Raw genomic sequence first — 17,624 nt, 5'->3', positions numbered from 1 at the left:
GCACTTTATAGGACGTATCTAGTGGGTCTTGGTGTAGGTTTTGATTTCTCTTCCAGTTGTTTGAGACTTTTTTTAAAAGGAAATAGCAAAGCTTTTTTTTTTTTTTGGTGAGAAATGCTTTGTCAGCTGCAAACTTGATTGGCATTATTGTGCTGAGGGATATTTACAATAATTAGTATATCACTGCTGCTAAGTTAGTGAAACTAAACAATCTCTTCAGTGGAAGGCTTTTAAAGGAAGCAGGTTTACGTAGAATACCAAAAGGCAGAGCGGTAGCCTAACTGCACAGGATGTAGAAGGTGCAATGATCTGTTCTCAGATTAGTTTTCTATGACTTCTGATCTACACTTCTGTACTTTAATCTCAGAGTTATTAGACTTCAATAGTCTTCTCACAGAAAGTCGTTATCAGCATGTAAACGATGGCATCCTGATAATAAGAATTACATCACTGTCTGTTACAGTATATTTCTGGTTTATCTGTCACTCCCAAATACAGTTTCTGTAAAGAAATTTCAAGAATTTTGATAAAATAATTGTGTGGTAACAAATCCTCAAAGAGTAATATTTCGCATTGTTCTACATTTTACAGACATTTATGAAAACAAATTAATTCTAGAGTACTTGAAAGTGAAAACAGTGGCCCATTTCTAGGTGTGAAGTACCAAGCACTCTTAGTAAATTCATTACATGCTTTTCGATGCAGCCTGTTTAGCACAGTATCCTGTTATGTCTGAATTTCACATTGTTTCCTGTTTTGAAGACCCAACTACTCGGTCATTGACATTGAGGTTTAACACTTTAGACAGTCATTAGATGAGAAAACTAGTTACCTTTTCATGTAACACTGCACTTCTTCCTTAAGTTCAATTCTAGACCCCAACAGATAAAAGTATAATGAAAATGTTTAGCTACTAAATAGGGCTAATTTAAATTAATTTTTCTTTGTAATTGTGTTTTCCTGACAGGCTCACAAGATGGCATGGCCATTCTTAGAACCAGTAGATCCCAATGATGCACCAGATTATTATGGTGTTATTAAAGAGCCAATGGGTAAGTGTTTCTGAGCAATAGCATGAGTGAGTGAATGAATTTGGGGGTTTGAATATCAAATTCATTACCTGCTGACCACCTCTATCCAGGGATCTTAAAGATATGTTTTGCAGAATACAGTTTTTGCAGTCAGGCAAACTGAGGCAGGGTGATTGCTCATTGATATATTTAGAAGTTCACGAGGGTTAGTATATCTACTTCTAGGCTGACTCCTTACGCTGTTGGTCTAACGTATAAAATGTGAAATTTGGTGCAGCAGTAGGACAGAATTCTTGTTTTCAAACTACTTTACTTTTTTTAAAATTTATTTAAAGAGGACAATTTTGCTATGTTTTGCTTTGCTTGCGTTTTTTTCTGTCTTTGTGCATTGGTTCCTCCTACAAAGCGTGGGGTATGTACTCTAGAGTTTGAGGAGGAAGTGGTGCTAATACAGTTAAGTGTGACATGCAACTTAAGATGGAGTTTAGAATTATCTTCATCTGACTTGATAGTATACTAAATTTTGTATTATATGTAATTTGTCTTTAACGCTATGTGAACAAGAATCATTTCAAATGTGTACGTGGGGGAAAGTGGAAGAGGAGATGCTGCAGCTTCACAGTGTTTTAATCTGATCTTATTTGACCTTACCAGTTAGCTAGGCATAAGCTAGATAAACACGTGAATGTGAAACTCTTAGGAAAATCAACCTCCTGCAAGAAATGGTGTTGCTAAATGTTGTTTCTTTCCTTCCCTTCCAGTTATTGAACCACTACCTTTTCATATGTCTAAATGAGAGCTAGTGTATCATTTGAGTTTTCCCACATACTCTTTACTGATCCTAGAAATAGGAAAATTATATTTAGTATCTTGGCAAAATTGTAGTATGTTGACTGAAAATAATATTTTGCTTAGAAATTGTGCCCTTTTCTGTTCCAAAGTTTTTTGATTGTGCTGTTATGAAAATGCTAGATAACTCCTATTCCATAATTGATGGGTTACGGTTTATATGGAAAGCTCAAATAATAATATAATTAAGCATATAATGATTGAATGAGGTAAATAAGTGCGTTTAGCTCTTTCTGACTTAACTAGCAGGAAAATACACTTGTAAGTACAGAAGTAAATATATATATGTAAAATACACTAGGTAATCCAGGCCCATCTATGTTTGTTTTCACACATTCTGGCATTACTGGCATTTCAAAGCAAGTAGTTTAAGGGCATTTTCCAAGGGCAGGTCATCGTTTTTCCAGCTAAAAGTGCCGCTATACATTTAGACAGCTGTATTTATAATTGGCAGTTCTCATTCCTCTCCCTCTTTTTAATTTACATTTGCATTAAAAAAGGACAGTTAACTGCTCTACTTCACCATGCCAGTCTCATTAATGTGTCTAGTCGGTAGGAATGAGAGCGCTAGCATTTTGCATGATCCTGCACTTGAAATCTTTCATCTGTGCCATGTGGTAATGTGCATATGCCCGTGAAAATTGGTAATGCGTTCAAAGCAAGTCATGAATTCAAATAAAAAATAATCAGAAGGTTTAGATAGCTGTTAGATGTACACATATGACTCTTGGTCTCAGTGAGGGCTGTAAAGAAAATAAAGTACAAATAACTGAATCCAGATCGTCTGACACTTTTTTCCCTTAATTTGTTCAGAAAAAGCAAATAGCTTCCTGCAAAGACCCAGGTTTTCCAAGGTCACTTTGGTATTTGCATTTTAATTTAGCTGCACACAACATATTCACGCATAACTGTTTATTCTGAAGGAGACCTACTGGTGTCACCACCTCACAACCAGCATTCCTGGAAAAGCAACTAACCTAGATAGGATTTGTTTCCCACAGTCTGACAGTGTGAACTCCTGTTGAGGATGAAAATGTCTCATTTTAATAATCTTTGGTTTCTTTAAAGACCTTGCCACCATGGAAGAAAGAATACTGAAACGTTACTACAAAAAGGTCACGGAGTTTGTGGCAGATATGACCAAAATTTTTGATAACTGTCGTTACTACAATCCAAGTGACTCCCCTTTTTACCAATGTGCAGAAGTTCTTGAATCATTCTTTGTACAGAAACTAAAAGGATTTAAGGCAAGCAGGTAAGCTAAAGTGTTCCTAATCATAGGTGTTCTGTTGTCCCCTCAAGTCTGCTTAATGCTTTTAGAAGCTTACCTTGCATCCATACAGGGATTTGCCTCTCCGTGCACTTTCCTGGACAACTGCTTTTCTTTTAAAGGGGGGGAAAAAAAAAAAACAACAAACTGTTCTATAATAGCCAGCTGTCATTTTCTGTCAAAATTAAGGCTTAAATATGATTTTGTGGAGGTTAATTTGTAGGTTTTCTTCAAAATGAGTCAAAATGCAAATTTGGGCAGTATCATAAATGTAGAAAATTTGAATGACACTTTAAGTCATTGCTGCAGAAAACTTCATGAGAATTATTTCTGATCAGGACAAATACTGTGTTCTGAGTTCTGATAATGTTCTGCTGTGCAGTAAATACTTTTCAGATGCTAGAAAGAGACAGTCCTTCCATGAAGCTTATAATCCCACGAAAGAAATTAAAATACTTTTATTTTTTACTACTTCTCTCATCTTTTTATAACTTGCCATATTTGAAACAGAGGGAGTAAGTAAGGTTTAAAATAGGATATGGAAAACTAAACACAATTCAAAATTTACTATTTAAAATTAAACTTTCTTTTTAAATGTTTTTCTCTAGAAGAATCGATGTAGAATATTTCCCTAACGTAGACATTCCTGAAAAAGAATATGCAACTCTACTACAAATTTTTCTGTTGCTTGCCTATTCTGTCTAGTAGCACGTACATGGGAGTTGCATGGCACTAGTCAAATTATAACGTGGCATTTCGTACAGCTGTTCCTAAAACCAGCTTACTCGAAACACCAATGGAGTGTACAGATTTCTCCTGTATCACTGCTGTATTCCAACATAAGCCAACTGTAACCGAGTTACAAGTGCTGGATGCCTTTCAGCATTACTCAGAAATTGTATATGTGTAGTAGTTAACTTTGTCCATCTGCCTGTAACGGTCAAAACTGCAACAGACTGCTAGTCTAAGATCTTAATGCAGGATTGTATCCATTTGCAATTAACTAAATTGGAAGCTTCACTTTATATCCGTTGTTGTGGAAGCTGTCTGATTTTCTGTGTGCAACGAGAGTAGGATTGATAAGAAAAGGGATGAGACCAAATGAATTAGTCCAGCTTTTTTCTTTCCAGTTTAATACTGTATTAAAGATTTTTAGCAGTTAGTTTTCAACTCATATTTCTGTCATCTTGCTTTAGCTGGTTATCCAGCATTCACTGCTTGCACACTAATTTCATTGCTGCATCTTATTTGTTATTGTTTTTCATTTATACCATCCATGTTCTTTCTTTTCTTGCAGATTGTGATATCTTTAGTCTGAACTTTTTAACTGGAATCAGAACTGGATGTTGGGGTCACTTTCTTTTATTGTACAATTCGATGACATTAAACTGCCCTAAAAATCCAGATCATTTGTCTAAAAAGTAAATGTTGTTGGGTTTTTGTTACCAGCAGTCATGCTGGTAAACATAACTGTATTAACAAAAAAATTGTCCCGTTCCTCGAATACTGTATTGAGAAAAATGAAAAATTCATCTTGGAAACCATGTATTTTATTGTTTTATTTTCAGTCACTAATAAAACTGTGAATGTCAAAGAGGAGTTTTGCTGAACTCTGATTAGCAAAAATGTGATTTTACCATGCCTGTTCAGTTTTTTCTATTAAGTTAATCCAAAGGCTTCTTGAATAAATTTAAGCAAAGTATACCTTATTATAAATATTCACAATTAAAAATGTCTTTTTGCTTTCCTTTTGATGGACTACTATTATGTAAATATGAGAGTAAAACTGATTTCAGGCATTTTGGAATATTCCAGTGACACACTGCATTTTACAAGTACTGAAATATTTGTATACGGTAGGAAAAAATGTGCTTAAAACTCAGAGAATTATTTTAAGAGTTCTTTTTTCTGAAGGGGAAAAAAATAAATGGAAGCAGCATGGTGGTAATTCCCTCATTGTGACTTACCCTTGGCAACACCTTGCGGCAACTGTGTTCTCCAAAACGAAGGGTGCTTAATTCTTCACTTTCTTCTGTATTCTGCAGGTCCCATAACAACAAACTGCAGTCTACAGCTTCTTAGAGTTCAGCGTGTTAACCTAACACACGAGCAAGAATCTGGTTGTCTGAAAATTTTTAATTAAGAAGCCAGATGTTTTTAGTCAGGTTATCCTGACGAGACTTGATGTAAACTGCGTTTTTATTGGTCACAACAGTCAAATTATATTCTTGGCTTATTTTGTCCAAAGGACAAAGAAATAAAAATCAGCAGCACCACTTTCTTGTCAAGATCAAATTGTTGTACTATTGTGGCAGAAGCAGGAAAACTTTGTTTTGTTGAAGGAGAGAGAGAAAGAGAGCAAGAAAAAAGATACAGTAAATGGGGTCACGTTTAACTCCATGGAAATGCCACGTCTGTTCTTCAGTGAAGAAGCTGGTTTAAAGTCCACACAGAAAACTTTGACTGTATTTATTTATTGTTGCAAAAAAGACGCTTTTTTATTGCTGCCCTCATTTGTCAGCTAATTATTTTTTCTTATAAAATCCAGCCCCGGTTACATGTAATCCATTCTGTATCTTAACATGATTCCTGTAGGTAAGAGTACAAGAAGACCTCTAGATGTCTTTTCTTTCTATGAAAGGAGCTGCTATGTACACATGTGCACACACACAGAACTGGGAATCAACAATGAGTTTATCATTCATGGTAGATAAAAACAATTAAGCTTGCATAAAAGTTGGGCTAAGTGGTCATGGACTACAGACTCTGTTGCCTTGAATATAACAGTACAATTTGTCATTTACTCTGCACCAGACTGAAATGAGTAAAATCTATTTGAAGGTATCTTGTTTGTAAACATTTGTCAGATTCTAATTTTTTTCTTTTGTATTAAAATTCAAAATATGGATGTATATGAAACAAAATAAATGGAGATAATTGTTCTCCCCACAGATGTAGGTGTCTTTGAGTGTGCGCTAATATGTTTGTAACACTTTGGGGATCTGTTCGGATATTTCCAGTATTAGGGGAGGGAAGTGGCCAGGGAGATCTGACTTTATTTTGCTCCAAAGGTAGCGTTCGCCACGTTTCGTTCTTAAGCAGCTGTTGTCCCTTTATAAAATTTCTACAGTGGTGCCAGAAGTACTGTAACAGATAAGATGGTAGGAAGTTTTGTGAAATGTCACTGCCCACCGCTGAATTAAGCGATATTTCGCCAAGCACCCTAGGAATGTAAAGTACCAAGTGCAATCACATCTTTGAAAGGCGTTCCGGACTGCTTCACTGCTTCCTGTACGAGGAGTGCTACTGTGAGGGATCAGCTGGAGTCACAAGAAGATGCAGATTGCAGATGGCGTTGCCGTTTCTTTCCGATCTATCGCTTTCACATTGCGCGTACAGATGACTTGCTGGCGTTACCTGTCTATAGTTCATCAGCCGCGGCTTGTATGCGGCTCTTCAACCATTTGACTAGCTTTTGCACTAATTCACAGTTAACTTCTGTTGTACAGTGATCTGGGATTTGCCTGATTTATGGATAAGCTCCTTTTGGGTTTAACCTCACACCTTGCTATGCAAGAACCTCTTCTGTTATTTTTCTTAAAAAGATGTTGCTACTGACCACACTTTCTTACACTTACAGGCTCAGGTGTACAGGTTCTTCTGGGATAATTTTATCTAATAAAAACCCGTGGTTTTTTGTACATACAAATGTTGTCATTTAACCTATATGTGAAAATTAAAAATAATTGTTCAATGTGAAAAAAATAATCCATTTATGCTTCTTAAAAGTTAAAGAAGAGTAGTTGCATTTAGGTTATGTTGTCCTTTTGACGTTTAAAAAAATGCTGCATATTGTACGCATTGTGTTTTTAATGCAAAAAGGAAACATCTCAACTTTTAACAGCATTTGAACATACCCTGCATCTCATCGACACTTCACAGTATTTCTGTACTATATATTCCTATATAAATATATATATGACATCATTTAAAACTTTCCTACCTGTAGGCAATAGATTGCTATGTTTTTAACAAATTGTGGCAAACTGAAGAGTACTTTTTTGTACCTTATAGGACGCATCATCCTAGACAAATAAAGTAATGTGTTTGACATTGATTTGGTGGCGTTTCTAATGAAACAATTGATAATGTTACCGTGTGTAGGTCTTGGCTTTGCCAGATTATATATAATTGCCAGTGAATCAGGTTGATTAGGGAAATAATCCATACATGCAATTTAATCTTGCTGAGAGCCTTTTTTAGTGTTTTCAATTGTCGTTGAGTAGGTTGAGGTTCTCTCGATTTATTTGTGGTGATCTTTTATAGTCAAATGGTGTTACTCAAAATACACCACTCGTAATTCATACCCACCTTCCTTAAAAGCAGGGTAAGTTCCTAAGATTTGTGAACTCTGTTCAGTCCTCCTCCTCTCTGTATTTTTATAAATTATTGCAATGTGTGTTTCAAAATGGTCCTATGTTGTAACGCGGATTTTGATAATGTGAGCTATACCTGCCTGATTTTTCTTTTTGTCTCCTCCAACAAATTTGAAGCAATTGTCCTTGGTCTAGATTTAGTTCATACGGAAGTTAACGGGGATTTAAAGTAGAATAAAAAGTTGGGCTTACCCAAAAGCCTTGGGTAAACCCCTGGAAAGACAAAGACGACGACATTCCTGTACACCTGGATTTCTGTGTATTGGCTGCAGAATTTTCGTGCTTATCCTGCTGGGGAAAAAAATGATGAACTGTAAGGTATCAAAATTACCGTGGCAGCTATTGCATGTAAGTGCTGTCGTCTTTTCAGTGTGGTTCATGCTGTGAGGTTTTTGTAACAGTGAGTGCAAGACTGCGGAAATCCTCTTGATCGAGGAATTATTTTTTTCTTCAGTACGTTAGTTAGCATGTGATGAGCCCGGTAAAAAGAACAGTAGTTACGCTCCTGCTCCAGCTGTGTTTCGGTTGGGCTGTGAAATACAGTGGCTTGTTGCTCAGCTGTTGCGGTAATGTTTTCAGGCGTGACCTTCCACTCAAGAAAGGAAAGGTAAGATGGCTTTGTAACGCAAGAAGAGAACATAGAATAAATTGCTCTTCAGGCTTGCTTCTAGAGCAATAGCTGTATCTGAGAGTGTGGTGCAAACGTCGTGTGTCAGTCATTGGCATTTTACTCAGGCTTTGGATGTCATTAGCGCTGGTATACTATTATTTATCTCTTCCGAGAGACAATCGAAATGAGATACAACCATGGATGTTATTTTTGTACCCACGCTTCGCCTGTTTTAGATTACGATAATGTCTCGGGGGTGGTGGCGGGGGGTGCTTAATTGCTGTTCTGGGCAAATGGCTGACTGTAGGACTTGCTGGTTAGTCCCTGGACTTCAGTTGAAAATAGAAACAAAGAAACTCGAGATGCACATGTAACCCTTCCTCCTTCCTTCTCCTGTCCCTCCCAGTCCACTCCAGTGCTTTGATTCATTGCCAGGAACAGTCGTTCTGCCAAATCAAAAGCCCCTTAAGTGTCTCAGGAAAATTCCATCCATAAATGCTGCGCCCCATGCAAAATCTTTCACGTAACAAAAGTGAGACGGTGTACTTTTTTAGACACAAGCTACGAGTAAATTTCTGTCCTATAGTAACAGCCTTCTGGGTCCCAAAACATACGATGTTTGCTCTTGGTATTTGGCTCCTATTTCATATCAAGAAATACTTCATACAGTGTGACTTACCGCCCATCCACTATTCCATAGCTCTTCGGTGACGCCAAATCAAGCTGCAGACGTGTATGACAGGTAGAATTGTGTTAGAACTACCTGTGTTTCAAAACAGAAAACGCTTGTAGAAGCCACTGCTTCCTGTTCCCAGTCACATCATATATATCACTGTATATATATTTATTTTAAGCTAGACTGCGTTTTCCCTTTTTTTTAATATAAATATGTATCTTAAAACAGCCAGCCGACTTGTCAAACGAGGAGATGCCATTGTTTAATACCATTACATGATCTTTTTGGATCTTTCAGAACCCAGAACCCCATGAACATTCTATTAGTTAAAGACTTACGACCTGTGAATACTGACTCTTGGAATAGCCAACATTAAGATCCCCTTTGCAGAGGTTTCATAGGTTCTTACATCCCACCACATTAAAGGTACTAAAAGATTGTATCTTTGATTGAAAAAGTAAATTTAGTGATGTGCAAGTACAAACTTGGTAATATTTCTCATGGGAAAATGACATTCAGTACCCAGTTCTAGGACTGAACTTTTAAGAAAGGGACAGTGTAACCAGGCGTACGAAATGTGTGTGCAATTGCATGCTTATTTTGCGTTCCTTGGCATAAACTTGTGCCGCTATTTGTAAGCCTAATTGGGCATTTGTGTTGTGCAGTTGCTTGATTTGCTTTCAGTTCGTGTATTCAGATACTCAAATAATTACGCAGCTATTTTGTATGCTTCCTGTGAAAATCCAGCTCTGTTTGAAGAATGATGTAATTTTAGCATGGACACGTCTGAGGATACCAAAACACCCAGCTCTGTTTGAAGAATGATGTAATTTTTAAAAGTAGCATGGACATGTCTGAGGATACCAAAACAACACCAATGACACTTAAGTTTTGTCGGTTTCTTTTGAATCAAATGCACGTGATACTTCAGGCAGAACTGTGTGAAACACAATGGACATCCTCTATAGATAAAGCTACGGTATCATCTAACGTTTGTTCAGGGTTAAGGGTTTGAAAGTGCAGTTACTTCTTGCGTGCCTAGAACAATGCCTCCAGAGTTTTACTTTACAATTACTACAGATTATTATGGGTACATTACAGCAGGGGAGGCGATAATAACCTGTGGCTCTGAAAACAGCTGGAGCAAATTCCTGACCAGTTACCGTCCCCTAGACTGACTTCTGTGCTGAGCTTCACAATATATAGGTACCTAGGCAAAACATTCAGTTAGTGTTTGCTAAAGCACCAAAGCAAGTGTCCTATCACAACCAGTTTCAGAGGTAAAGGAGAACTACCTCCCACTGTTGCTAAACCATGGCCAGGTTTATTCTGGTAGGTGAATTCTGCTGCTGCCCGTGTCCTAAACGGAGGTTACTGGAGCCTTATCTACATTTAGAGTGAGCCACCTGCACTTTGCGATTCCTCTTCCTGTTGAACCTCTTCACGTAGCTGCTGCTGCTTCTAAGCAAGCCATCCCCTGGCCTCAGGCGCCCTCGCAGGAACTGCAGCAGGTTTGCAGGGATCTGCCGTCTCTTGTGGTAGATCCGACCCATCACAATGTATCTACTGCCTGCAAAATAAACGAGACTCCTGTGCTATGAAGAAAGCACGGATTTGTTCACTACACCCGCCCTAAAGCCAACAGGTTTACGAACAGATGTGAAGTTGTACCCTGCAGAAATATATCCCGAACGTGTGGCTTAGTACAGCGGCACCCTGAACTTCAGTGGGCCTTGTGGGTTGTGCTTGCATGGAAGTAATGATTTACTGTCTTGTATTGCAATTAGAAGCTTTTGGGGGGAAATACTGATATTTGACAAACTTGCATTTAGAAGGAAAACCGGACTACTTACAGGGACATCAACTTAAGCTCCTGCTTAAATTTTTTTGGCAATCCTGAACACTCTTGCAATCATTTTGGAACTGGATAAAGTTAAGAAAGGACTATGCTGCTACCTGACTTCTTCACACAGTTGGTTCTCTTCTGAAAATTTAGAGAAACCAGGAGGGGAAAAGCCCTCCAGTTTAACAGTAAATACTTTTTTTTTCCCCAAAATATCACAACAAGCCAGGATAAGCCTATTAAACTAGGGCAGACTAAAATTGCACTGCATGCAGGAGGAATAGTGGACTGGATTTAGCTGGAATTATTTACCAAGTTTAAAGTCTGGACACGGTTTACTGCAGTTTAAAGTATCCACAACTAGAATGTGAACTCGAAAGAAGAAGCCATCAGGAGTAATATACAAGCGACTCATCTTGTACAATCCATCGCCGTTTACCAAAAGCGTAATCAAGTGGACGCCGTTCCCCAGTCTTTCCACGTTATAAACAATTCCGTTCACTGCTGTTTTAAGGGAGGGGGGGGAAAAAGCAAACATCAGATTACATATCTTGGTGGCAACTCAGGGTGTATGTGAAGGCTCTCATTTAAAATGCTGTAAAGCGTCAGCAGAAGTTCTTTGGCTCGGTAGTGGGCACTCTTGAAAGCAGGAGTCGCTTCAAATAATCACATTTGATGAGGTCATCACCTTAGTTTTTGCTCAGTTACTAACCTTATGCTTTACAGGTCTGAGGTGTTTCTTAGCGAAGCTTATAAAATGTTTCAAAAGAAAGTGATGTTTTAGTACTGTTTTCCATCCTGATATATGAAAAGGGGACATATTTACCTAACAAAGTAAAATGTTCACATTTAAAACTTCGCAGTGAAGTCCAAAGCTAACCCGCTAATAAAGCGCTTCAGCTTTTGAAAGGAAAGGCCCGTGTCATACCAAGAGGCGAGGGCACCAAGTAGGCCATGTCGTATGCTCAATCACCTCATGCTGTCCACCCAGTTTCTGGTTTTGACAAGTGCTGAGCTGACTACAGGAATCGGGAAACAACCACCGTGTTAGGCAGGTAAGGCAAACAGGACTTCTACAGCCGGCGTTACTCCTGCCTCTCTGAGTGAGAACTTCAGTCATTTAATCTTTAATCTGCACTGTAAACGTAAAGAAATGAAAAGCTCTCTCTGATCACGGCAGTGGAACCTTGGCTGACGTGTTGCTCAGGCTGTCTTTTTCCTACCTCTTTTTCAATTTAAGAGATGAATGGGACCGGTATTTGTTAAAGGCTGAACTACACAAAGGTCGGGTCGCTACAAGGCCTGCGTTTGACAGGAATGCGTGAGAGTGGTAAAAAATAAAGAATATAGCATTTGTAGAAAGCACTTCCTGACTTCTCCATTTAGAGAAAACAGATGTCTCCTAACGTGTTTATATTCTTCAAATGGAAACATCTGTTACCACTAGGCATGTATTTTGCTTATCTCTTAAAATACTGTGAGAAAAAGTTGGTATCTATTTCACAACTTCGTAAGCGCAAGGCAAGATTTCAGTCAGAAAATGCTTGCTCTTAAACAATCAGTACAAAAATGCCAGGCTATTTTCTGCCGTCTTTAGCTACATCAACTTGGACACAAGGACTAAAGACATTGAGTCCCTAAGGAAGTTCAAAGAGAATCCTCTATACAGAGAGGATCAGTTTTATTTTTGTTTGGTTCTCCATTTTATTTTCATTTGAAACTAGCCCCCCAAATCACAAACTCGCTCTAAATAGTAAGAGGTAAGTAACAACTTGGACACAAGGACTAAAGACATTGAGTCCCTAAGGAAGTTCAAAGAGAATCCTCTATACAGAGAGGATCAGTTTTATTTTTGTTTGGTTCTCCATTTTATTTTCATTTGAAACTAGCCCCCCCAAATCACAAACTCGCTCTAAGTAACACACCTACAATGTTTAATCTTAGTGTATCTAAAACAATTGGTCTTGTCAGTTCCGTTGACCAGCAGTAAGAACGTTGTCTTTGTCAATGTGAAAGTGAAAAGTAGAAAAAACAGAAAAAAACAATATTAGCCCAAGGTAGGGAAAGGGTAACAAGACTTGGTACCATTTGTCGTAGTACATTTATAAAGAGCTGTGCCGAGTCCTTTTAGTGTACTTAGTAATTATTTAACATACTCAGTGAAACAGTATCTTAAGAGCAGAAGCAAAAAGTCAGTAATAGATGAACAAAGAAGGCACCTGCTTTGTCTGTGTGGTTCATGGAGGACACAACTTACCGAATTCACTCGCGCAGTAGGCCTCCACTTCGTCTCTCTCTTTCCTGCACTCGGTCAGACATGCGCCATCTAGAAGAGGCACGCAGACTGAGGGACAGCAACAGGCCCTTTTGGGATATTTCACCCAAATTATGCCACCCAACCTTTGGAAAGCTCAGGATATCCCTTGCCAGAGCAGTCTAGCCCCTTACCTTTCTTCGGCACGCTGAAGTCGTATGGCAAGCTGGATGTCTGGCGGTTGGTGACCCAGGAGGGTTTGGTGATCTTTTTCAAGGGATCAGTACGTTTATAGGGGATTATCTTGCCTGGTCGGTTGAAGTGATCCAGCGCGTTACGATCATCTGACTCTACTGCTCCGGAGTCTGGAAAAGGATGAGCCTCCACTAAGGACGTCATCTTTTGATAGGAAGATGCTGCGTGATGGAAGAGAGCTGACATGCTGTTGGCAGCCTCAGCCAGCCGTCTATCCGCGTGCTTTCTGTTTGCATGATTGAAGTCAAAGGAGGCAGGAGAAGGCCCCTCAGTCGGGCTCTCCAGAGGTAGGGCCCCTCCATACTGCAAGAGGTGTTTCCTCAGCCCTGTGCTGTTTTCTAGAGAAGGCTTGGTGCGTTTCTTTTTGTCTGATGAGAGGGAGATGATTTCAGAAGGTCTTGGCCGCTGCGGGTCGGCAAGAGACAGAAGCCAGTGTTCCGTGTGATTCTCTCTGGCGCTGCTGGTGCCCCAGGCTGGCAGTTTGACTTGGCCAGGTGCAGCGTCTGCTGAACCATAAGCTGCTTTGCTGAGAGCCTGACCGGGTTTCTCGGCATAGGGCAGGGATCCTACGCACACAAAAAGGAGAGCGAGCGAATTAGCATTTTGATTTTTTTTATTCCATGTGCTTCTGAATGGGAAGCGCCTGGCAGATTTGAGGCTCTAGTCCATAAGTGAGGACTTCAACAATATGACTATAACTGATAAATAGTTCAACAGATGAAATATAGTAGAGCTGCTCATTCTCCTGCAACTCAAACATGGAAGGCCCAGTACAGAGAATGCAGCTGTGTGAGCAAAACACAGGAGATCTGCATTTTTACTTTATTATTGTTGCAAATTAAAAACATGACTTACAAACAAACCCTTTTCTCAAAAGCCTGAATCTCCAGGGAACATCTGAGGAAACAAGGTTCACGTTGCCATTTGGGATGCTTGTTTAAAAGACCGTGACAACAGAACTATTTGGTTTTCCCATCCATGGGATGCCTTATTGACAATGTCATCTGGACTCTTCAGGGGCTTTGGGCTTTGAACGCTACCGACAAGATCTTTATCCACAGTTTTGGGTCTCTGACTTTTGCACTACAGAGTTGTATAGTAGTAGTACCGTAGTCTGGTAGCTAGGCTATTGCTGCTGAGTAACAATTATTTCAAGGCTTTTCTTAAGTTGAGAGGACAAGGGCTGAGGAAGAGAGGAAGTGTCTGGGAATCTAGTGAAAAATGGAAAGGCTTAATGACATTGTTCACGCAAGCTGGACAGTCGCCTAAGGCCTTCGTTTATACCTTTACCTTGATCACTTGGACCTCACAAAGCAAAAGGACCTTCCGTTTAGCCTGGGAAGAGAGAAATTTCCTCTTGCGGTTCATTTCCCTTTTACTTTAGTCCTTCACTGCCTGCCTTTAGTTAGCCAGCACAGTTTTAAAACAGTTCACCCACACACAGTCACTGTCTGGGTGTTCACTGTCTGTGGTTAGCATCGTGTAGGAGGCTGATCCTAACTCCTTATGTGAAAAGAGATTTGACATACACAGATGAACAACGTCCTGGTTTATCTTCTATAACCGACTCAACTGCTGACCTTGCTACTTCTCCCCCTTTTGCTCCCACCAGCTGCTGTCATGGGAAAGATTCCCTGATATTTGGGCTGGCCACACGTAAAGTCAAAAGAATGTCCATGAAGAAAGGGGTGGAAGAAGTCCAAGCTAAAGAAAGCAATAGGCAAGGGTGTGTTGGAGATGTTTCAATATGAAGCTGTGAACTCTGAACAGGTGTTTTGGACTTGGTTTTATAAGTATACTCTTCTACCAGTTTATCATGCCTTCTTAGTCATGGATTGTAACAAGAAATAGTTCATTTTTTTTCTCTACTCAATCTGTTCAGGACCTTGAGGTTCATTCTCCTATACCAGCATATTTCTGTCTAGCTCTTGCAATCTAAGAAATACAACTGCAACATAATCAGCTCCTTCCCAATGGAACAGATGTATATCTTTTATTTCTGTTCCATCAATGAGGTACTAAAAAAAAAATTTGTCTAGGACAGCTTGCTGCAGGCACACATGACAGCACAGAGCATGTTGAAATAAATTAGAAACCTGGAGTCTACAGGTGAGGGGAAGGAGACTAAAAGGGAAAGGTCACATACAAATAGAAGAAACCCCATATGCGGAAGCAAGTCAAACTTCAATTGCTGAACGATGGCTAGCAGGATTCACGGCACCAGCTAACTGCCTGCTTTTGGCAGGTGCTCTTAATTCTCTCAAATGCTGACAAATCAAATATTGCAATTTACATTCCCATCCCACAAACATGTTGAAATGTTTCCTTCTTGAGCCCTTACGTGATTACTGCTACCGCTTGCTGAAAAGACTACAGCTGAAGAGGGCTGCTCGGGCAAGAATTTGTAGTAATGTGTTTAGCCTCCCCTGATACCAAAGGCAAATATGCCCCAGCCCCGCTTTGAATGTTAACAGACTTACCGGCCACTGAGCTGGAAGTTGATCTAATGACAAAGCAGAGGAGCCAGAACACTTTGGTTGTCATTTTGAAGTCAGGTTTTTCCAGACTCAAAATGAACTGGAGTCTTTTATGCCCTTCCCCCGATTCATGCTAATGAGAGGCAGCCTTAGGGGAAACAGGAATCACTCACTGGACAACCCCCTGGAGCAAGACCAAGCTGCTGCCGTCCCGCTAGCCTCCCACTACCCCTGCCTAGGAGGAATGCGCACGGACACCCCCCTTCCCGTATCTACACAAGTCTGTACTGCCCGCAGTCACCTGCGTTCCCGCGAATAACACACAGATACGTGTTTTTAGCAACAGATTTTTATTTTAGGGGAGGGTCTTGCTTCCTATGGTGTTTTTTAGAGACAATCATACAGAACAAATACAGTTCTACTGGATATGGAGAACTACATTATAAAGGGCAATTGACAGATGCTGGAACATGCATCACCTCTGTGATTCAGCGTCTGTAAAGGAGGTGCATTACGATGAAACGTATTTAGGTATTTCTGGCCACCTCCAGTTACACAGCTGGTAATCTCTTTTAGTTTAAGGAACCCTTTCCAGTGATTCTTTTCAGACTGAAAAATGTCATAGTTACTGTCTAGTCCAAGGGACAGCTCTGCTGACCCCAGATAAAGCTTTATTTTTAAATCTGTATTTGCTAACATGAAGAACTCTGCAAATTTTCACACACCAAGCCAACTCTGATTTGGATTACTGAGTTAAGTAGGCTTATTCCTGTGTTCCCAAGTGAAATGGGTGACCTTATTGCCAGACAAGATTTCCATTGTGACAGTTTATCTCGCTAGCTGCTACTGGATGTCGTGCAAGTTAGTGAACTGGTTCATGCTTTTAAGGTGCAACTAACAACTTAAAACCCCTATAAAGGCACTATATCCCAGCTCCTAACACTCACCCCCCAACAAAAAATCTGCCCATCAGTAACGCCTGTGTCGTGGTCCAGCCATTGCCTAGTTTAAACAGTTTGTTCTGTACTGCCTTAATTAAGCAGTTTAATAAAATTCTTAAAAGTACCGGGCTTTATCTCAAGCAGCTGTGGGTGAAGATACAGAAAATTAGCCAGAATAGTGTGCAAAATAAATGAAATTTTAACACATCTGTTAGTGTGTTAAGTTTCTACTGCAGCATTTATTAATCCTTATTTTCCTTTGTTATTTTAAACATTTTCATTCCAAAAGTATCCAAGATAGCTATTATGGAAATAGGAATTTAAACTAAGGATGAGGCAGAGGTGAGCTCGTATGTTTTTTATGTACCTCACCTCCCGCTCAACCAGTGCGCGTACCCGCAGCAAGCGAGGGAGGTCACGCGCGCAACGCGCTCGTGCTGTTGAGGATGGACGGATGCACGCGTGAGCGTCCTGCAGACCTTCTGTGCTCCAGGGAGTCTTCTGTTTAAGTTAGCTGGTAGCGTAACTCAACCTATATTAACGTACGACTACGTCTGTATTAGTGAGTTTCTCCAGACTCTTTACTTGGACAGGATCTTGATTAAAAGGACAGTAGGAGCGTTTGGAGTATGTCTACCGTTCGAGAAGCGACACGTACGCCAGCAGCAGCGGAGAGGGCAAAAGCTTTCAGAGCGGGACTCCCTGGTCTGAGGAAAACGGGACCGACAGCGCTACGGCCACGTCCTAGTCCCAGAGGCTGCAGACAGCTGCGCGGGCAGCAGCAGGAGTTTTACAGGCTCAGGTCCCCTTGCGTGTTTACCACAACGGTTCTGGAGGACCCACGGTGCGACCCAGAGACGCGACCCCGGCCGGGAGGCGGCGACGGCCCCCGCGCCCCGGCCAGCCCGCCCTCGGGTCCGCCCGGGATCAAGCCCGCAGCGCCTAGAGGAGAACCGCCCGCCCGCGAACCGCCTGCGGCTCG

The 17,624-nt window shown here is 40.3% G+C and overlaps 2 protein-coding genes across 2 annotated transcripts in view; one reads left to right on the top strand and one right to left on the bottom strand.

The window, feature by feature from the left end:
- BPTF (bromodomain PHD finger transcription factor) overlaps positions 1-6,103 on the top strand; it is a 57,503-nt gene extending 51,400 nt beyond the window's left edge. The window contains exons 31-33 of the mRNA XM_009287706.2: positions 968-1,052; positions 2,949-3,135; positions 5,196-6,103. Of these exons, the coding sequence (XP_009285981.1) occupies positions 968-1,052; positions 2,949-3,135; positions 5,196-5,232 (309 nt within the window). The 3' untranslated portion in view covers positions 5,233-6,103. The remainder of the gene's footprint in view (positions 1-967; positions 1,053-2,948; positions 3,136-5,195) is intronic.
- Positions 6,104-9,756: 3,653 nt separating this feature from the next.
- CUNH17orf58 (chromosome unknown C17orf58 homolog) lies at positions 9,757-15,770 on the bottom strand. The gene is made up of 5 exons (XM_009287704.2): positions 15,705-15,770; positions 13,164-13,790; positions 12,973-13,041; positions 11,028-11,219; positions 9,757-10,442 (listed from the first exon to the last, which is right to left on the bottom strand). Exons 1-5 carry the CDS (start codon positions 15,766-15,768, stop codon positions 10,255-10,257), a joined length of 1,140 nt encoding a protein of 379 aa, XP_009285979.2. The 5' UTR covers positions 15,769-15,770; the 3' UTR covers positions 9,757-10,254.
- Between the last annotated feature and the right edge of the window lie 1,854 nt (positions 15,771-17,624).

This window comes from Aptenodytes forsteri, unplaced genomic scaffold (assembly GCF_000699145.1).
Source record: "Aptenodytes forsteri isolate BGI_AS27 unplaced genomic scaffold, ASM69914v1 Scaffold153, whole genome shotgun sequence".
Classification (NCBI taxonomy): domain Eukaryota; kingdom Metazoa; phylum Chordata; class Aves; order Sphenisciformes; family Spheniscidae; genus Aptenodytes; species Aptenodytes forsteri.
The sequence above is the reverse complement of the archived record's forward strand: the minus strand, read 5'-3'. Positions and strand labels throughout refer to the sequence as shown.

Coding starts and splice junctions, on each gene's coding strand:
- CUNH17orf58 (XM_009287704.2), bottom strand. CDS start 15,768: ATGACAACCAAAGTGTTCTGGCTCCTCTGCTTTGTCATTAGATCAACT. Junction 11,220..12,972: donor CTACTGCGCGAGTGAATTCG/GTAAGTTGTGTC, acceptor CCCTTAAAACAG/CAGTGAACGGAATTGTTTAT. Junction 10,443..11,027: donor GTGTCCAGACTTTAAACTTG/GTAAATAATTCC, acceptor TTTATTTTGCAG/GCAGTAGATACATTGTGATG.